At 42.0% G+C, this 22,363-nt stretch overlaps 1 protein-coding gene across 1 annotated transcript in view; it reads right to left on the bottom strand.

The window, feature by feature from the left end:
- wdr18 (WD repeat domain 18) overlaps positions 1 to 19,738 on the bottom strand; it is a 35,639-nt gene extending 15,901 nt beyond the window's left edge. Inside the window, exons 1-7 of the mRNA XM_008295440.1 lie at positions 19,519 to 19,738; positions 17,103 to 17,213; positions 16,635 to 16,768; positions 15,618 to 15,759; positions 9,188 to 9,331; positions 2,776 to 2,840; positions 1,924 to 2,048 (exon numbers count right to left, since the gene is read on the bottom strand). Of these exons, the coding sequence (XP_008293662.1) occupies positions 1,924 to 2,048; positions 2,776 to 2,840; positions 9,188 to 9,331; positions 15,618 to 15,759; positions 16,635 to 16,768; positions 17,103 to 17,213; positions 19,519 to 19,728 (931 nt within the window). The 5' untranslated portion in view covers positions 19,729 to 19,738. The remainder of the gene's footprint in view (positions 1 to 1,923; positions 2,049 to 2,775; positions 2,841 to 9,187; positions 9,332 to 15,617; positions 15,760 to 16,634; positions 16,769 to 17,102; positions 17,214 to 19,518) is intronic.
- Positions 19,739 to 22,363: the final 2,625 nt, after the last annotated feature.

The raw sequence follows: 22,363 nt of genomic DNA, 5'->3' as shown, positions 1-22,363 counted from the left end.
TGTGATGGTACAGACTCCTGTTTTGTTCCTCAGTCAACTCTATTCCCGCTGTTACTGTGATCCAGGAACTCTGTTGATTCCAGTTTGTGTTACACATACGACCTCTGGTTTGGAGGTCATGAACCTCCTCAGAGTCTCTGTCATGGTGCCGTTGCTGTTAAACTCCCACAATGCCCTCTGCTTGTTTCTGATGTGCAGCTGGTGGTTTAAAGACGCCGTTTCATCATGCTGATGTTTTCTGGTATAACGACATTAAAGGAGCTTTGGTGTCGAGCTAATCAGGTTCAGATCTGAAACAACAGACGAACATGTTGGTTCTGTTTGAGCTTTAATCTGCAGACGATCAAGTGGTGATTTAAAACAACAGATAGAAATGCAGAGTGAGAGCTGAGCCTCCTCTGCTTTATAAATGTGCAACAGCCGGATGTGCTCTGCTGAGACTAATCGGTTTGAAGCGCTGCTGTCATGGAGGATGAAGCTTTTTCTTTTAACACTCAGTCTGGCTCATTGTGGGCAGGCGGCTGCAGGAAGAGTCTGAAAACGTGACAGAGGCGGGGGACGACCAGAGTCCGTCCGTCCAGCCAAAGGAGGGATTATCTCCTCCTGACAGTCCGTTTGAAGTGAGCAGAGAGGATTTGGTTAATTACAAAGTGCCCGTCATGATCACGGCGGGGCGTTTCTTCTTCGTGTTCCTGTCAGCCGCCACACCATCACTTATTATGAATGAGACAGAAGAGTAAAAGCTCCTCGGGAGAGACGAAGGCCGGAAGGACCAGAAGACTCATTAATAAACCAACAGCGACGCCGAGGTTAAACTCACCTTCACCTCCAGAGACGCAGGAACACTAAGAACGACATGATTCAGCGTGAATTACACCACAACGACGTAACACAGACACAACATTTACACTGTGTTCATACAACACAGACAAACACGGCGTCTGTGTTCAGAGGACACTGAGACAACAGCAAACATGGAGGAAAACTCAGCTTCACCTCCAGGGACGTCGAAACAAGACGATGACAGATTCAAACCACGTCCACACATCAAGACCAGACACAAGAAACAAACCACACCTCGACCATCTGCCAACAGCAAAGAAAAGCAGGGTTTATATCAGTGTTTAGTGGACTATCAGGCATGATGCAGTCCATGTCTGGAGATAATCTACTGGTTAGGGGAGAGAAATCCTCCACGCTGAAGCCTTCCAATATTTTAACATCTGTGGAAACATGTTGGATGTGTTGAGTTCAAGTTTTTACATTTTTGCAAAATAAATTATCAAAGAAATGTTCCTCTGTAAAGGGCTGCAGGGTGGCGCAATTGGTAGCACTGTTGCCTCGCAGCAAGAAGGTTGCTGGTTCGCGTCCCGGTGGGGGCACCGGAATCTTTCTGCGTGGAGTTTGCTTGTTCTCCCCGTGCAGCGTGGGTTCTCTCTGGGTTCTCCGGCTTCCTCCCACACAGACCAAAAACATGTTGAGGTTAATTGGTGATTCTAAATTGTCCATAGGTGTGAATGTGAGTGTGCTTGGTTGTCTGTCTCTAAGTGTAGTCCTGTGATAGACTGGCGACCTGTCCAGGGTGTCCCCTGCCTTCGCCCTAAGTCGACTGGGATAGACTCCAGCCCCCCCGCGACCCTAGTGAGGATTAAGCGGTGTATAGATAATGGATGGATGGATGTTGCTCTTTAATGGTTTTCATCGTTCTGAGTCCTGCTGACAGAAGATATCTCTGAGTTCTCTGTCCTCCTTTGTGTTGTGGTTCCACAGAGCTGCAGGACTTTTTGTTGAAACATGAGCCTCAGAGAAGGAACCTGAGTTCAGGGGGTTTAACTACCCTGTTGGTTAGAAAACCTTTGACAGACCATCTGAAACAAGATGTGTGATGTAAACTCTGATGATGTCCCAGGGGGCGGGGCTTACCTTTGTGCGTGAGGCAGCGAACACTCTGTTTGCTTTGGATATCCCAGAGCCGGACCGTCTCGTCATGTGACCCGGACAGCAGGAGCGTCCCGTCCATCGACACCGAGAGACACGTCACCAGGTTCCTGAGGAGAACCAGAGTCCAGAATCCTGATCGGTTAGCTTCCCCCATGTTGATCAATAAGCAGACAAGTCAACAGGTTCTTGAGGATCAGAACCACCACAGGACTGGGACCAGTCTGAGGACCAAAAGATGTTCTTTCTGAATTTGGATGGACCTGAAGGTGGTTCTCCTTCAGTGGAACCATTTTGGAGTCATTTACAATCACTGGACCAGAAGTGGAACCTGATTCTAAGCTGAAGCATGTACATGATGTGAATATTTGCCATGTGACTGATCACCGTTATTGATCAGCACTGTTTCAAAGAAGATCAAATGTCCAAACATGCTGACAAAGTCCACTACTTTTATGGATGAATGTATTTGTCATGACTGTGGATGTTTGTGTTCCTGTATTTGTGTGCTGCAGAGTTCAGGATGTGAGCTGCTGTTTGTCCTGGACTGCCTGCCTAGCCCTGCACCCAAACCCTTATCGGTGGTTCTGTTCAGTTGGTGCTCTGCTCTTTGGTCCACTCCTGCCAGACGAGTCGAGCGGTGAGTCCAGGTTCTGGTTTCTGGTTCTTCTGGTGTTAATCAGCATGAAGCCACAGTTAAACTGGACAGACGCTCCAAACCAAAGAGGAGCTGAGCTGCTCAGACTCTATTTACAATGGAGCCTCATCTCTGATACACTCATCATATTTAAAGTCGGGAGGAAACTTTCCTGAACGAACTTCTATCTGCGGACTCACCTGTGTCCTTTGAACACCTGGTTCCCTTCGTTGTCAGACTGAAAGGCTTTTTCCCGACTGAGACTCTGCAAATGAAACACAAACAGATCATCAGTGAAGTCAGGGTTCCTGTTTTAGCTGCTTGATACAAAAACAAAACTCTCACGATTCTTCTTTTTTACAGAGAAGTGACAGAACACTTTGACTTAAGATTCTTGGATATACAGAAACACAAACTGACTCTGAATCATTTCAACAGCCTCCTATAAAGACTGAACAAGAACCTGTGAAGCTGGAGTCATAGTGACGTGATGGAGACATAAAAGAGGGATTTTCCACAACTGTTAATCCCTCAGAGCTGAAGCAGGTCAGCAAACAGACGTCACTGTTCAAAGGTTCTCTGATCCAAACAATCCTGTCTCAGTTCTGTTTTGGGGTTTTCTGTCGAGAACAGCACAGTGATCATTTTACTTCAGCAAGAACAAAACACAAAGCGGATCTGTAAAAGTAATTTTCTTTAATGTTGATGGGGTCTTAAATTCAATTAACAGAGGTGAGCTTCTGTCTACATTGAAAAGACAAGAAATCACAGAAACCTTTACTCCAAAACACAAGTCTGTGTGAAGGTTCAACATCGTGACTCTGCTCAAGAGATTAAAGCCTGTCGTGTCCCAAAATCATTTTACATGTAAATGGCTCTACATTATTTTACATGCCGATGACTTCTCATCACTTTCAACGTCTGCGTTCAGCGATTTAAACACGAGCTCTGGTTGGAGGTCATGAACCTCCTCAGAGTCTCTGTCATGGTCCCGTTGCTGCTAAACTCCCACAATGCTCTCTGCTGCCAACATGAACTGTAGTCTGAGTGACGCCTCCTCTGGTCTCTACAGGACTCACTTTGGTACATTTCATCCTCGACATTTGCACAACGGTAAGTGCATTTCTCAAACTGATGGCGTTGGGCTCTGAAGACAAATGTCTGAGTCCATCCCGACCTGAAAGATTCTGTGGATTCATCAGCAGCAGTTATTTCACTACGTATAAACAAACCTCAGCTTCAGGAAAATTAAAACAGCTTTGATTTGCTTAGTGTTACGAAAGAATTTCCAGTTTTAAACAAAGAAAATCTGAAATCGTCTGGAACATGAGTTACTCGACTGGAAAACACAATTTATTCAATAGCGGAGCCAAAAACTGGCGAAACAAAACAGGAAAAATTCAAGAGAACTTTGACAGATTTGACTCTGCAGCGAAGGTCCCACTGAGACTCCGACTCTTATTCAGAATCAAAGTTCAACATGCTTCTGCCACAGCAGTGAACTCAGCCATCTGTACATCAAACTTCTTCATTTCTCTCTCCATCTGTTTTTATTACTACTGAAGTAGATCAAACAGAGAAACCAAAACATTCGAGTTACTACGAAAGAGGACGAAGAGAAACGAGATCCGTCGTGTTCTCGCCTCAGTTATAAATGATTTACATCCATCTCGGCTCAGAGACTGAAGAACTTCATTCAGCTGGATTTATTCAACTAGACGGACTGTGGACGGTTTAACAAGGATGTTTACATGTGGTCAAACTATNCTGGGACGCGAACCGGCTGCACATGGATTTAATTTATGTAAATGTAATTTAAAATAAGGAAATACAGTCGTGGAAAAAATGATTAGATCACCCTTGTTTTCTTCAATTTCTTTTTCATTTTAATGCCTGGTACCACAAGCGGTATATAACCTGAAGAATACAATAAACACGACTAAAAATGCAGCTGATTCCATAATACTTCATGTCCTATTGGACATGCTTAAGCTTAATTGTATTCCCAGGGTATATAAGAGGCCATTTCATGTCAGCAGCAGCACTGCACATGTAAAGGCCTGGAGTGGTTTCCTGCTTACATTCAAGCTGTAGCACAACTCAGAAGTGGTCAGCTCTCACATAATGCCAAAAACAAAAGAATTATGTGAAGCCACAAAGGCAGCCATCTTGACACTGCTGGAAATTGGCATGAGTGAGAGACAGGTTGCGAAAAAACTGAAGATCTCCAAGACAGCTGTTGATTACACCAAGAAAAAACAAGCCCAACATGGTGCTACCAAATTGCTAGCTGGTCGTGGCAGGAAATGTATTTCTACCCCATGAGATGACCGTACACTCATCCGTTCCTGTGTCAGGAATCATCGTCAGACCTCCAGGGCCCTTAAAAATGAGTGGGCACTGTGCAGAAGTGTGACTTGTTGGGCAAGGACAGTCGGAAACCGACTTGTTGAAGCTGGTCTGAAGTCACACAGGGCATGGAAGAAGCCCTTCATCAACCAAAGGCAGAGGAAAGCCCGGTTACTCTATGTTGGGGATCACAAGGATTGGACTGTTGATGGTTGGGCTGAGGTTCTCTTCAGTGATGAACCCAATGTTCAGTTGATGCCCACTCCAGCCAACTTACTGGTTAGGAGGAAGAATGGAGAAGCCTACAGACCAGACTGTTTTGCCCCTACAGTAAAACATGGGGGTGGATAAGTGATGATCTGGGCTTGTTTCAGTATGGGTGGAACAGGGAAAATACAATTGTGTGAAGGGCGAATGAACTGGGTCATGTACTGGGCTACTCTGGAAAACAGCCTTCTTCCATCAGTTGGAAAACTCTTTCCTCCCTCCAATGACTGGATTTTCCAACAAGGCAATGCCCCTTGACACACGGTGAGGTCAGTTAAAGCCTGGATGGAGAACCAGAACATTGGAACCATGCCTTGGCCTGCTCAATCACCAGATCTACATCCAACTGAAAACCTGTGGAAAGTCATCATACGCAAAATGGAGAACCACAAGCCCAAAAACAAAGCACATTAGTTTGAATTTGTGCAACAGGAATGGGCTGCTGGGGCAGCAGAACAATGTCAGAAGCTGGTGGAGAGCAGGCCAAGACGCATGGCTGCAGAAACAATGGTTATGCAATCAAGTACTAACTCCTGTGTGTATCATGTGACTAAAACAGATAGAAAAGAAAACATGGAATGCCTAAAACATCTGTTGTTGGCAGCACCATGCCATAGCTACTGGTGTAAGCACTTAAGGGATTTTGGTTATTATCAAGAAACCCCTGGAACATGTCTAGATATCAGCTCTGAAATAAACTCGTAGGAGCTGTTTTTGTTGTTATCATTATATTTGTCCAAACAAATGTACCTTTTGTAGTATCAGGCATTAAAATGAACAAGCAGTTGGAGAAAACAAGGTGGTCTGATCATTTTTCCATGACTGTATATGAGTATTCTGAGATAGTTTTTTACAAAATATTTAATGTTAGACACTTCACCGTGTCTTATGTAGTTTTATTGATATCCCTGTGTGTCCCAAAAATATGGGGGAAAAGTCTGCAAAACAAAAAGCAAAAACTAAATGTTTATTCAAGTGTAGACGCTGAAAGGCGGTTGGTTTATTTAAATGAGTGTTTTTGTATAAAGTTTGGTGTAAATTTGGCCTCCAGAGGGGATTAATGAGAGTAATTCAGTGTTTATCTGACAGACTGCAGATTACAGACGAACAGAGATCTTCTGTTGGCTTTATGATTAATTGAACTTCAGGTGGATTAACGGACAAACTGAGCTGACGGAGCGAACAGAAGCTCAAGTTTGTCGACGATGCTCTACTTTATTCACAGGAAAAATGATTTACTGTTCAGCATGTCGAAAACAGGCCACGACTTAAAAACCCCAGAAACATCAAAACACTGATAACTACACACTTAATGACCAAAATTATCAAAACACATTTCAAAGTTGGCAAACATTTAATAATGAACTTGCTCCAGTTAGAATGTCTTCAGTAGATTTGGACTTTTTCACGGTTTTGTTGATGTAGCAGCTTTTAGGAAATTAATTAATTCAATACCAATACTGTTAATTACCTTTTTTATTTTGAACTGCAGTTGTGTATTTTAACACATAATATTTAAACGATATTAAGTTGATGCAACATTATGTCAACCATCAAAATACTGTTTGTCACATTAGAACTTTTATCTTGAATTAAGCATTTAATTATATATTAGGAATTGAATCACTTCTTAGAGTGTACAGATGTTAAGTCCTTTCTGAGCCTGAATTCAAAATTTTGTCTGATAAAATGAAAATTGCCTGTACTTTGGCTAAACAGTACACAGTATGAGTATTGTGAGTATTCTGACAGATACATGAGTCACAGTTAGCCTGAATCGAATGTAAAACTGATGCTGTTTGTTTCTGTAGAATCTGATTTGCTGAAAACGGATTCATTAATAACATACGTTGTGACACATTTCATCTCCTGTCTTTTGGATGTTTCTGGTCCATATTGCAATTTCAATATTATGTCAGTATATATACGGTTCAGCTTGGTATATACTGAAGCAAACACAGCTGCAGAAATATAATGAGATATTTCAAGACCTCATACTAAAAAAAAAACCTGCAGAACTCGACTTTGACATGCTGGAGACTGTGACTCAGTGGATGCAAATCATGGTCATATATTGTGGGACTCCCCCACACTGGGTTCATATTGGACGGCATTCACAGAACATTAAGTACGATATTCAGGACTGAAATACCCCTGAACTCTGAGAGCCTTTATCCGGCCACGTTCTGCCTTTAAAGCTGAGGATATAAATCTGCTGCAGGCTCTTTGGTTAAATCCAGCCTCATCTACGCTGAACATTGGTACCACATCATTTCAGAAATATTCAAAATGGAAACGCTGACTTCTCTTTGAAGATCCAAAAAGACAAATTCTATCACATTTGGAACAAATGGATTAAGTTAATAAGCCGAGCGAGAGCAGCCTTTGTTTGACTTCACCTGATTCAATCTGTTGTTCATGAGAACAGCTGCGAGGTTCAGCTCCCTTCGTTCTGATGTTCACTTCCTTATTCAACAGAGCTTCATCAAACAGATTTACCTGGAAACAGCACAGGTGTACGTGTGCAGGTACAACACCTGTCCTTTATTCACATTCAGGAGCTTCATGAACTGAACTGTCCTTTAAAAACTGAACATCTCCTCAGAGACCAAAGCATGCTTGATTAAATAATAGTTTAAATGAGGAGCTGCAGCTTCGGTTCACAGATTCAAACGTCCTCCGAGACGAAGACAGAATCAGCGCTGAGGGAGGACGAGGTTCTTATGGAAAACAAGCGGCGGGTTTGTTTGAAGGATTAACTCTGCGAAGCTTTAAAATGTAAATCTGCTGTGAAAAGAAACAACAGCGTATTGAGTCAGAGAAGAAGAAGAAAAGATGGAGACGAGTAAATAAAGACACAAATCAAAGCTGCTCTAAACGCTAACACACACTGTCTAATGTAGCTTCTACTGGAAACCAATGAGCTGCTTTAATCCAACAACAAACACTTTAAACAGATTCAGCTTCACTGTATCCAGCAGCGACACTGAAATCATCATCAGTGTGAACAACACTGATCTGCTGTAACTGTTCCACCTGCAGCTGATTCAGACTCACCTAGAGATAAACTGCTTTCATTAAACAGGGTCAGACTCAACAGACGGTAGGATGTAGAGGTGGAATAAGACATCTCACAGTCATCAGATTAATTCTAATGAGATCAGCAGAATGTTTTCTCTGATGAAGTCAGAAACAAACTCTTTAAAGAGACAATACTAATAATTCAAAGTAGAAACTTAAAGAACCAAAGTGAATCCAGCTGTGATCAGTGAATCTAAACTGAGTCCAGCTGTGGTTCCCATCAGTCTACCTGCATGAACATGGTTCTACAATGAGCTGAGAACAGCAGAATCTTCTCAGTTCTGGACCTATGGACTGTGTCTATCTATGTCTGCATCATGGTTCCACGTGGAAAAGAAGTGAACAGAGGAAGAGAAACATCTGACTGAGAGACTTGACAAAGATGGAAAAGGATCCGGCAGATCAGAGAGCAGCTAAAACCCAGTGAAGCCCAGTGTGAGCAGTAATCAGGAGGTCTAGAAGGAGCCATAGCAGCACTGATCAGGGCTGCAGTGGTCGTCCTCCTACAATGACTCCACGGACAGTCAACTACTTTCACTATGTAGCTGTGAAGAACAGACAAAGGCAGCTGCTTCAGACTTGGCACCGGGGTTATCAATGGAGACCAGAGTTAGTGTGAAGCTCAGACAGTGTGAAGGACGCTTCAGAACATCAACCTCTATGGACAGAGGACCAGAACTAAACCTGGCTGCTGCTCACAACTAAACTTCCAGATGAAAATAGAAGACGATAAGAAGCCTTTGTTGGGAACCTGAACCTGACCAGGACCACCACAGTGGATGCATCGCCCTGGCAGTGAAGCATGGAGGTGGCAGTATCATGATATGGGGCTGCATGAGGGCAGAAGGTGTTGATGACATTTCTAGATGCTCCATGAATGTCTGAGGATGAACCAGAATACTGATAAACACTCACCTGACTGCACAGAGACACCTGGAAAATGTTTCCATCACTTCCTCCACAGAACACAAAGTACTCGCAGGGGTCAAAGGTCACCGCCATAATCTCCACATCAAAGAGGATAGACAGCAGCAGCTCTCCAGAAGATAACTCCCACACCTGCACAGGTAGAGAACAACTGAGGTCATCTTCTCAAACCTGCAGCTTCAGACATATTTGGTTCCTACATGGTTCCTCATAAGGCTCTTGGGTTCTTCAAAGCTCCATCACAAAATGAAGAATGTCTTTATTTCCCTCTTCACCTACTTTCTGTGGTTCTTTAGAGGTTCTTCGTGTTTATTGGAGTTGTTTGGTTTCAGGTAAAATCAGAGCTGAACATGATTTTATTCTGGACGAATCATTTGGTCGATAAAACAACAGAAAACAGAAAAATGTTCTTCACAGTTTCACAGATTGCAGACTGGTGTCTTAGAACATGTTGTGCTGTCTGAACAACAGACCAGAACCCATAATGTTAAATATGTTCTCATAGAAGGAACCCAGAAATGCCGTAAATTCTTATATTTCACTTTTTTGCTTAAAAATATTACTTTGAATTCTTATCTAGTCCTTTTATCGAATTAGAACCAGGTGGGTCCAAAATCAAATCACAAAACTTTTCCTAAATTACTTTTTTTTTTTTTGAATATAAAATCTCAAAAATGGTTCCTTAAAAAAACAATTTTTGCTAAAGTTCTTTGGAGTTCCATTTATTGTGCCTAAAGAAACACTTTTAAAAGTACCTCAAAGAACTATCAAAAAGGTTTTTGAAAAGAACCGTTTGAAGAAATGTTTTCCTTTTCTTACTTAAAGAAAAATTCTCCTACAGCATCACTGCTAAGAACCGTTTTTGGTTCCAGGTAGCACCTTTATTTTTCTAAGTGAGTCCGATTAACCAGACAGCAGCACATTAAAACATGTAAAGTTCTCCAAAGGTTCTGTTGAGATTCTGAAAGAAAAACAGCTGGATTGGTTGGTGTTTGCCTGCAGTGATGTTCCACATTCTACAATTCTACAGTTTCATTCAGCAGATGCTTTTATCCAGAGCGATGTACATCTGAGAGCAGATACAACACAAGCAAGGATCTAGTCAGGAGAAGACAGTCGAGACAAGTGACATAGAACAAGTTCAAGTGTGATAGGACGTTGATGCCAATAGCAGGCCGTGTTGGATGGAATAGGATTTTATTCATTAATTTTTTGTTTGTTGGTTTTCGGGCTGTCAGGTGCAAAGGTGTTCAGTGAAGAGCTGGTCTTTAGTCTTTTCTTAAAGACTGAGAGCTGATCGAACAGAGTTTGGTAACTTGTTCCACCACCGCGGAACCACAGATAAGAGTCGAGCTATCGACCTCGGCCCTGTTGTGGTGGTTGGATCAGGAGGCTTTGGTTGGTTGAGTTAGTGAGCAGAGGGAGTGTAGACCTGAGTGACAGAGTTCAAGTAGGAGGGAGCTGTTCTCGTTGTGGTCTTGTGAGCAAGTGTCAGGGTTTTGGATTTGATGCCGGCAGCGACTGGAAGCCAGTGAAGCAAAATGTTACTGCTATTGGGGGTTTGGTTCGGAATAATGAGCTTTTATTTCATGAATCCTTTTGTTTTCTGTCTCCTTTCTCTGTGTTTGAAACTTTTTCTTCTACAAAGTTGACCAGCCTGTAGCTTGGTTCTACCCAGAACATGCACACAGAACCTGAACGCAGAAGCTGAACGCAGAAGCTGAGTAAAACAGACGATGAAACCAAAACTCTGGACAGCAGACACGTATGTTTGCAGGAGGACTGAGAACATTTGTTTCTCGTTCTTTTCAACACCCAGCCAGATAGTCCTTCAAAGATTTCTGAGCTGGTGGAGACGTTGCTTCTTCTTTGGTTTGTTTAGAAAAGAAAAAAAAATGCAATTTGATAAATGTAGTTCTGGCTTTAGTCAGACAGTTCTTCTGAGAACAGGAAGGTGGAATCTGTTGTTCATTTGCTAAAAACTCAGATAAGATGTTGTTTGCTGGTGATGTTCCAGAATTTATTTTATTTTTTTTTAGAGAAAGCTAAACTCATACGTTTCAAAGAAAGATTTGGTTTCTTATTTCTGCATGTAAACCTGTTTGTTGCTTTTTCTTGGGTTTTCTGAAGAGTTTTCGGGTTTTCATTCATGTTTCAATGCATTTAACTGATCTGTTTCACTCACGGTTCTGTTCTAAGCTGCCTGTTGAACCTGTTTGCGCCTTCACTTAAATTGTTTTTCTTTATTTTATTGTATCTTTTACATGTTTTCATTTTTAATTATTCTATCTAATCTGTGCACACTTCACTGAACTAGTCTGTGCTATCTTCAGTTTTATTCTGCTGTATCTTGTTTTGTGTGATGACCTGCTGTAGAATTAAACCTGCTGCTTTCAGTTCTCTTGTGTTTTTATAAATCTGTACTTAAACACAGGTTTATTGCTGTTTCTGCAGACTCAGCTCCTGTTCCAGACTCCACTTAAACAGCGGATGATTTAAAGCGGCGACACTCGGCCGCTGTTCAACACCTCCTCCATCTATTATGATGTCACAGCGAGCAGACGTGTCATTACCCAGGCTCCGCCTCCTGTGATTTATGTCGGGGGGGGTTTTACCAAAATTAAAAACGGATCTGAGGACACGCTCTACATTTAAAGATATTAATCAGGTTGATCAGAGGTGGTCAGTGGCATCAGCGTCTGATTGGTTCATTCATTCAGTTACAGTGCAGGGAGCTGAGCTCTGATTGGTCAATGGACACGTCAACAACAAACTACATTTAACACTTTACTGCGAGTTCTTCATTCAGTACTTTACTGTGCAGTAACGTTCTACATACACACTGTGTTCTACATATACACAGTACTGACCAAAGGGATTTGGACAGTTTAGTTATTTAACACATTCAATATGAAATAAACTAATAAAACTTTCATCAGTTTTGCAGTAATAGAGGTTCAGGCCTTTAAACGGTCCAAATTTAAAAGGACGTGGACGCTTACATCACTGACGTTCAGTGTTTGGAACATTTAGGTAAAATCCGATCAGCAGATAATCAATAATTCTGATGAAAACAGATGTGAACTCTGATCCACCAAATTCAGTTTCTGCTAACAGGCTACTTCTGTTCGCAGGATCATCATGTGACCTAACACAAGGTCAGACGATGGTCAGATTTCAGCTCAAATGTTTCTGTCTGTCATCATGACATGCACACCTGGTTCACCCGTCTGATCGTCATGGCAACAGGTAGTCGGACAGTCAGGGTAAACACGAGGTGGGCCATGATCACAATATTTATACCAAGAACCTCTGACCATAAGAACTTCTGATTCTAAGGACCTCTGATCATAAGAACTTCTGACCATAAGAACCTCGGATTCTAAGAATCTCTGACCACAAGAACCTTTGACCATAAGAACCTCTGATTATTAGAACCTCTGACTCTAAGAACTTCTACAGAGTGAAAGCATCAGTTTGAAGGTGAAAAAGACGAGAAGTTCCAACAGTTTATCGGCGTGTCAATGACATCTCACTGTTTGTTTGTTGACGTTAAACATCAGAGCTGATAAACAGAAGTAAACACAGAAAGTCACTGTGATCCCTCAGCTCTGCTTTATATCTACAGTCCTGCTCAAAGTTACGACGTTGTTTCATCAAACTGCAGTATAAAGTATATCAACGTATACATCATGTATTTAGATTTGTTTGTTGTTTGTTCATTTGCTCCCAGCAGCAGTTTTGTTTGTTCCGACCTTCCTGACATTTCCACAGAGTTTCAGTAAAAAATAAATCAAACCTGAGCTGCTGATGGAAGTCAACATACCGTGTGTTAATGAAAATCCTTCTACAACAGATTCCTAAACAAAGGCAGAGACTTTTTTCTTTTTCATTTATCCCGTAATGACAACCACTAACAGCTCACCTGCTTGATTCACCTGCAGACACTGACCTCTGCTGGTGGAATGTGTGTATTACAACACAGCAGGTCTACATTAAATTAATTTTTCTTCACTTTTACTGCAATCTCTGCAAAGGAGAGAGAACTTGGAAATGTCGTCTTTCAGTAGAACCAGAGAAAAAACATTTCTTCGATTATGCATTTTTAAAAAATGTAGAAACCAGGAACTAAAATGTTCAACATGTTTCCACAGATGTTTCCAACACCACAGCTCATTTTGTCTCCTCGTCCTGCAGATGTTGAACTATCTCCATGTCTCCAGACTTTTTCACTCTACTCTGCTCATCAGATGTAGAAAGATGTTCCACCAGCAGCTGAATGTATCTCCAACAACTGGCTCCTCTGTTCACTGGTTCTGAGCCATGCTGCATTAATTTATTGATCCAGTAGGTTGGATTTTCCTCTCAGTCTCTCTGAGGAAACACTGCCTGCAGTTCACCTGGAAACTCTCTGAATGTTTCCTGTTGGTCACAGCTGAGTCAGCGGTGGAGGATCAGAACCAGGAGAAGGAAGGTTCTGGTTCTACAGGATCAAAACCAGGAGAAGGAAGGTTCTGGATCTACAGGATCAGAGGAGGAAGGTTCTGGTTCTACATGATCAGAACCGGGAGGAGCAAGGTTCCAGTTCTACAGGGTCAGAACCAGGAGGAGGAAGGTTCTGGATCTACAGGATCAGAACCAGGAGGAGGAAGGTTCTGGTTCTACAGGATCAGAACCAGGAGGAGGAAGGTTCTGATTTTACAGGATCAGAACCAGGAGGAGGAAGGTTCTGGTTCTACAGGATCTGCTACTCTGATTTTAAAGTGATTTTTGATAAAATATCACGAGTTCAAGCTCAGATTTGGATAATTTTTCCTGAAGGATTTTCACGTGTGATACATTCAAAGATCATCTGAAAGTTGAAAATCTAATGATTTTCTCTGTGTTAAAGTTTTTGGCTAATAAACAGCATTATTTTGGAGATTTCTTAAAAGTCCTATCTCGTGAAAATCTGATTTATTGATTTTTGTGGTTGTTATAAACTTGAAGGTATAAAATAAAATCTTTTCTGATATGTTCAGGAGAACCAATCAGAGTGAGCAGCTACCTTTCAGGACTCCAGGTTTATTTACGTCCTACAGCAGCTTTGGCTAATCTCTAAAACGTCTGAACCACGAACAAAATTCATCAAATGTTCTGCTGTTAGAGTGAACACAAGAGTCTTCATGCAGGAGCTGAACATCCAGATTACTGGTGGTCCTCACAACTATAGGAGAACCCTCTGTGTTTGTGTCATGTGGCTAATGTGGCTAACATTAGCTTTGATGGCGGAAACTGTCCCACTGAGGACATCCAGAGATGGTGGAGTTTTAATCTAAACCAGTAAACCAGGACTGGGTGGTTCAGTGTTTAATCTAAACCAATAAACCAGGACTGGGTGGTTCAGTGTTTAATCTAAACCAGTAAACCAGGACTGGGTGGTTCAGTGTTTAATCTAAACCAGTAAACTAGGACTGGGTGGTTCAGGGTCTTCATGGTTCCATCTGGAGCTTCTCTCCTGCTCTCTGTTCTCACATCATTTTAATATCAGCTGAACTCACAATCACCTGCTCTCATCTCCAGAGGTTTCTGTTGTCAGACAGCAGAACCAGGATGAAACAGTGGAGCTCCTCCAGACGACACGTTAACCAGCATCACTTCATTTAAACCTGATTTTAGAACGTCGTCTGACAAACTCACCAAACACAGGAGTTAAAAAACAACGAAGAGCTGAGAATTCACTCAGATTTACTGTAAAATGATCCTCAGAGAGAAAGTTAGAGGATAGAAAGTCCTGCTGTCACACTCATTCATCTGTCAATCATGGACAGTCTTCTTCCTGAAGGGGGTGGGACCAGCAACAGGGGGCGGGGCCAGCAGTGCTCAGTTAAAGCTACAGACACTGAAACCCTTCAGAATAAAACCAGGATGATGGAGTCGTGGAGAAACGAAGCATCTCTGACTGAATCACTGAGATTCGTTCTGAGACAAGAGACTTTAATCTGATTCCAACAGAACCAGTGTGGAGCTTTAAACGTAGTTTTAATTCCTGCTGCTGGTTTTCATGTTTCAGTGTCTGAATATGACAAAAATAAACATCCTCAAAGATCCTGAACTTCAGCTGAACTCAGTAACACATTTTTTATATGTCTGACTAAGAGTCAATTTTATTTATGTTTACATTTATCATCCAGTGCTGATTGGCTGTTCCTGGTGTTGTGCAACTGATTAGATTCAGCTGTGGGTGGGGCACGAAAGGCTCAGAGGAAGCGGCATCACAGAGTATTTCAAGTTAACTCATTTTTATCAGGAATCTGTTAAAAATAATCGCTGCAAAAACTTCTAACGTCTGTTTACTAATTTCTGTTGACCCACAATTTTCACTACATAAGTCTAAATTATTATTCAATGTCACCTGCAGGTGTTCTGTTAGTCTCACCTTGACAGTCTGGTCTAAGGAGGCGGTGGCGACTCTGGCCTGAGCTCCCATCAGGCCACAGTGCAGGTCTGTGATTGGCAGGGAGTGACGAGACAGGACGTGGCGAGGCTCGGGGGCGTGGCTTAAATCCAGCTGGACCACACTGCAACAGAAACGGTCAGAAAACAGTCAGTTGTGGTCCGACTCACAGGCTTCTCCACCAATCAGAGTAAAGACAGTCCAACACATGAGAAGAAACAACACGACAGCAACTTTTACACATCTGAGCTTCGTTAACTTTATTGATCCTGATGAATCGGACAGCAGCCGAGTGTTTATGGACTTAACTACGACAGCGGTTCAGATGATCTGAACGCTCTTAATATTCTGAAGTTCTGAAGTGTGGAATTTTTATGGACGTCAATCCGTCTGTTTCTCTGAGTAAGGAACCGGACTACTGAACTAACCATCAGAGCTGTTCAGGGATGATGAAACATCGGGTCAGTGTTTGTTTCAGTCTCTCTGTTAGAGACATAACATAAAGTTATCAGAAGCAGGCCAATAAAGTTATCAGTAATTATAGATATCAAATGAATTATTGATAAATGCTTAAACCCTCATCAGAAGTTTGGTTTTTCTCATCATGTTGATAGTGATAAATCTGCAGCTTCAGAGACACAAAACAATCCAAGACCTGCTGCAACCAGCTGACCGATGTGTTCAGGTGTGTCTACAGGTGTGTGTTCTGAGGGCTGCACTATAAACTGAGATTCCTGTGTAATCAGGTATGTTGAGCCTAATGTCAGAGTTTTCAGTGTCATTAAGGTGTCTCTCTGTTTATCTGGCTAGATCTCCATGGTAACTGATGCTATGGAGCTAGGTCTCCATGGTAACTGATGCTGTGGCGCTAGGTCTCCATGGTAACTGATGATGTGGAGCTAGGTCTCCGTGGTAACTGATGCTGCTTAGGTCTAAGTCTGGATTTGTTAAACTGGCTTTATAGTACACCACTCAGGTATGTGTTCAGGTGTGTGTTACCTGGACAGACTCCACACCAGAGCCAAGTTGTCTTTTCCTCCCGAAACAAAATGGCTGCTGTCGTCGGTGAATTTCACACAGGTGATGTCCTGATAGTGACGGCTGAGGACAGACAGCAGCTTACCTGTACACACCTGACCAATGAGAAAGCGGACATTAATACATAAGAACCAATCTGAAAACAAATTTTAAGAAAACAATCTGAACCAAACAGAAGGAAAACCCCATTTCACCTGAACCAATAGAGTTCAGGTGACTCTACTTCACATGAACCAACAAGAGGAAAGGTTCTCAGTATTTGAACTCTGTACTTTACAGATTTTATAAACAGTTGTTGCAACTGGTTGCCATGGAAACGAGATGCTTAAAAATTTAAAAAAATTGAGAAAATATATTTGGGGGAAAAAAAAAAAAAGTATGAAATAAATAACCACAGAAGAAGGAGCAGCACAGGCGGAGCTGACTCACCTCCCACAGGTAAATGGCCTCGGCCACCCCAGCAGCCAGGAAGAGTCCATCAGGTGAGGCAGTCAGACAGGTGACCACACCTGGACACACGATCTTCTGCTGCAGCTGATCCTGAACAACAAAGAAAAAAGAAGCAGAACCCTCTGAAGAACCAGCAGAACTTCACTGACGGAGCGAGTCTGTGTACAAATTGAAAATATGAATCATGAGCTCAAACAACCAGCGATCCTTCGATGGAATCAGACCCGTTTATGTTCTGTTGGATTCTGAGTTCAGGTTTTAGAATAATGTGTCCACAACAGTAAGTCAACTGTCGTCTTGAGAGTTCTGAGTAGGAAGCAACTGGACTTCTTCCTGATGATTCTCAGGATGAGAATCTGCACAAACTCAGAAAATCTGTCACATCATCATAAACTGGAAGGTTCTGGAGATTCTGTTGGAGTCAAACCCAGAACCATCAGTCGCAGCAAACGACAGTCAAACAACTTCACATTTTGTTGAAGAACACTGTCTTTGCATTAAGAACAAATGGGTGCAGCAGTGAGTTGATGTTTTCAGTAGAATATTTAATATGTTGCAAAACATAAAGGAAGAAACCGTAAAGTGACATCTGCGGTTTGTTTTGCAGCCAATCAGAGCTTGACAGAAAGTTTCCTGAAAATTAAGGTTTAAACCAAAAGCTGAACAATTTCTGCAAACACAGCAACTAGAACGTGTTCTTCCTGAAGAAATCACAAATGACGGACTACAGAACGTCCTGCTGCTGTTGGAGGAAACACATACTCTGGTTGTTTTATTTCTTTAAACCAATCATAGCCGTGGAACAAAGTGAAGGATGGAGCTTCAGCGTTTCCTCTAAATGGCGACGGTGGAACTGTTCTGGTGGAACATTTGCAGAGACGAGAACCCTGAGTAAAATGGAAAATCCACCAATCCAGATCAGCAGAGCTTCCTGACTGCACGATTTCAATCCTCGATGAAAACCTAGTTTCAGTTACAGTTCAGTAGTTTGTTGTTGTTGTTGTTTCTGTAGCACACAGAGAATGTTAAGATAATCGGCCAATGGCAGGTCTTCACCTGTAAAATCTGCCTGTACATCAGGTGAGTCAGACGAAGTGAGACTGAAGGAAGCTGCTGCAATTTTCTTACAGTCTAGGAGTTTAAAGAGTTCAGCAGCTGATTGTGGTCTGATTCAAAACACCACATTTCTTTAGTTGTATTTAAACTTTTGCAGCCAGATGTTAGAGCCAAATATCTGCTGATGGAGATCAATTTGTGCGTTTTTTTACTTTCTCTCGTCGCTTAAACCGCTGCTTCAGCTTTTCACTGGTCACATGAGAAAAACAGTAAATTAAAATAAAAAGCAAGTTTGCTCACAGAGAATCTGTGGATATGTTGGTTTCCATGTATATTTTTGTTGGGTCTCAGCTTTAATGTTTAAATCAATAAGTTTTGTCTCATTAAAAACACTGCAGAGTTTTAATAATATTATATTTATTATACTATAAATAATATTTATTATAGTGAAGTAAAGTTTTATTCTCTATCATTTCTGTCTCTTTTTTTATTGAACAGTCAAATCACTCTGATAAATCACACAACACAATCTTGACCTCAATATTTCAGCTTATCAGATTAATTCTCAATGTTTGTCTTGTTTTTCTGCTGAATAAATAATGATGACACACTGACCAGATCTCCAAAAAGCTGCAGAATGTCAAAGGTAAAAATGTCTGGAAACTAAACATTTTTAGCAAATAAATTGCATTAAAACATCAAATCCTTGGGGCTAATTTACACTCACAAGCTGCGTATGTGTAGTAAATGTGTCGCTGTGATTCAGGCTGCAGCTTCATCAGCAGAAATGACTGGACTGCACTAAACACCAAACACTTGAATTGTTAATGAAAGCAGAGAAACCGTGGAACTGCAGATTTAAAGGAAGCTGCAGCAAAAACCACATCACCATTCAATGTTAGTTCCAGCAGAGAAAACGCTACAACATCTTCACTAAAATCCAACTGATGACAGGTGTTACATTTTATCCATGAAGAGCTTCATAGAGAAAACTGTGGATTTAAACTCTGTTCTCATCACGAAGCAGCTCGTCTCTGCTTGGACCTGAGCTCATCTAACCAGGTTTAGTTCAGGTTAACGGGGTTCGGCGGATGTTGTACGGGCCGAATTCACCGCTCGGTACCGGTCAGTCCTGCAGTCCGTTTCTACCGAGAATATGTACATGGACAAAAGCGCGACGTGTAAAATGGTAGATTTCTGAAGGGAGTTTGGTTCGGCCGGTACCGGGGACGGACCCGCCTGCGTCCAGGGGGTTAGTCCGCCGTTGTGGCCGGTGTGCCGGATGTGTGAGTGAGTGACCGGCTGCAGAAGCGTTCAGGAGAGCGCAGGTGAGTCCTACCTTCCTCTGGATCTCCCACACATTGATGAAGTTCTTGCCGAGCTGAGCGGACAGCAGGTACTCGCCCCGGAGCACCGCCAGGCTGCGGGCCGCGCTGCTACCGCCCCGATAGGACAGCAGGCTGGAGCCGCTGTGCGGGTCGAACACGGTGCAGTTCCAGAGCTGTGAACCGGAGTCACTGCTTAGAATTACCTCCAGAGGAGCCGCCATGTTGGCTCGACCAAACACCGGCGGCACGCGGGAACCTGCGTCATTAGCGTGGCCGTGCGTCACATCCAGATGCACTGTGGGAAATGTAGGAAGAGGAGGGGCGAGTTGTTGTTCAAATCAAATCGAATCAAATCAGGTTTATTGTCATTTTGCTGTAATACACAGTAGTACAGGCAAGATGAAAGAGCGTTTCTTCAGGATTATTCAACTAGCAAGCTTTGCGGAATGTACATCTGGGATAAGACACTAAACGTTCACTGTCGTTGTTCGTTGAACCTGGGGAACCTCTTCAGGTCCTGGTAGGTCTTCAGGGACGCAAAGACACACACGATGGTGTGATGATGGTGAAGCCATAGATGCTGAAAGAGCTAGCTGTCTGTCTGTCTGCTGGGAATATTGTTGTCTCCTCCAGCTGTATGTCCGTCTGGGATGTTGTCATGGAGCCATGTTTCTGTTAAAGCAAACACACAGCAGGACAGACTGGACAACACTTCACGGACAGACTGAAAAAAAACATTGCATTGTTCCTGCAGAGTTTATATCAGTTTGTTAAAGATGAAGCTGACAGAGCCACAGAATAACCTGCAACATCTGTATTAACACCTGTATAACTAAACATCTGTATTATTAACATTTGAATTATTAACATCTGTATAACTAAACATCAGCAAAATTAACATCTGTATTATGTATAATATTTTCATTTAATAATCTGACTAATTCTTGAAATAGTCCAGCAGCAGAGACTGAGGATCCCAGAACACAATCAATAACTGATAATAATCAGAGTGAAGCTGCTGCCTGATAAAAACAGTGAATCAACACTGAATTATCACAGATAATGCCTTTTATCTACATTTGACTCATTTTACTTTAAATAAATATGTAATCATTATTTTACAGATACACAATAAAAAAATCTAAATTTATCATTTAGTCTTTAGTTTCCAATGACTCCTAGAATTCTGAATGTTTTTTGATGGAATCATTGAAACAATCATGTATTTTTTTTTTTTTATAGATTTATTATAGGTCCACTGGAAATATTGCAGAATCTGCTGTATCATAAATATACAAACAGAAATGTTAATATTTGGTTAAATGTCCATGTCCTCCTCAGTTGGTTCTTCTGGTTTCCGTCCACCAGCTTCTGGTTCATCTTTGACTCCTCTGGACAGAATCGCTGCAGTTCAACTAAACTTGTTGTCTTTCTGACTCAGACTTGTTTCTTCATTAGTCCACAGGTTCTTGATGGTTTCAGTCAGGTTTTTGGGGAGACCAGTCTAGCACCTTCATTCCATCCTTGATTGAATGTTTCTGCTCAGTGTTTGTTCCATGTGACCACAGAACTTTCCTCCAGAAGGCCTTTTCTTTGTCCATGTGATCAGCAGCAGACTTCAGTGGAGCTTTGAGGTTCTGCTTCTAGAGGAAGAACTTCCTTCTTCATCAGCCTCTCAGTTCATGTTGATGTCAAACCCTGTGGACACTGACAGCTGTGTTCCAGCAGCTTCTGATTCATCCAGAGCTGCTTTCTGCTGGTTCCTGGTTGACTCTAGACCATCCTGACCAATCGTCTCTCAGCAGCAGGTGATAGTTTGTGTTTTCGTCCTGATCGTGGCAGTAACACAACTGGACCATGAACTTTATACTGACAAACTGATGGTTCTGGGATTTGAAGCTGCTCTGAAATGGCTCCAGATGACTTTCTGACTAGTTCAAGTCAGTAATTTTCTTTTCCAGATCTTTGCTGAGCTCCTCAGACTTACCCACTGTAGTGTTTGTGTCTGAGTCTGAGTGGATCAGATAGTTCTGTTGAAACTGGATCAGAGCAGTCAGCAGCTGGAGTCGATCAGAACCACACAGGAGAAGTTAAGAGGCCATGAAGCTAAGAAAATATGATAAACACAACTTTCTGTGTCACCTAAACTAATATTTCAAGTTGCTGTTTTGTCATATTTCCAGGAGACCTTTAATAAATCTACGAAAGAACCAAAATACACGATTGCTTTTGTGACAAAGATTCATGTGTTTCAATGATTTAATCACAGAAAAAATAAATAAATAAACTTACAGGAGTCATTGGAAAGGCAAGACTGACATGATATACTGTACATGGTCTTTACAAGTGTATCTAAAGTTTTATTCACAACTGTTATTTTAGAGAGAAAAAAAACTGTATACAAATGTCCACACAGCGTAGAAATGTCCTCACAGTGGGACACAAACTCAGTGTGATGATGTAAACAGTCTGGTCTTGTCAAGTTAATTAGTTCTGACAAGCTGCTCTCGTTAATCCTAATTCTTCTGTCTTACCAACCAATCAGAGTGGCTGATGTCATCCTCCCCCCACCGTGTGTTCCGTCTCTTTGTGGCCACTCAGTCACCGCGGCAACAGCAGCACAAAGACGGAGCTTGTATGAAGCGACGCTGTTTCCCTGTGAGAGGAGACCACAACCTGCTGACCCCCGACACACAAACTCTGTAAGTAACGCACACAGACACACAACCTGCTGAAACTTGTTCAGATTTATCTGCTCAGGTAAAGTCTGTCTGTAACGTCAGTAAATATTTTTGGTTAAAAATCATTCACTTGATCCCACCTCACCTGTGTGGACTCTACCTGTGCTCTATTGGC

Source organism: Stegastes partitus, unplaced genomic scaffold (assembly GCF_000690725.1).
Source record: "Stegastes partitus isolate 25-593 unplaced genomic scaffold, Stegastes_partitus-1.0.2 Scaffold1047, whole genome shotgun sequence".
Classification (NCBI taxonomy): Eukaryota; Metazoa; Chordata; class Actinopteri; family Pomacentridae; genus Stegastes; species Stegastes partitus.
The sequence above is the reverse complement of the archived record's forward strand: the minus strand, read 5'-3'. Positions and strand labels throughout refer to the sequence as shown.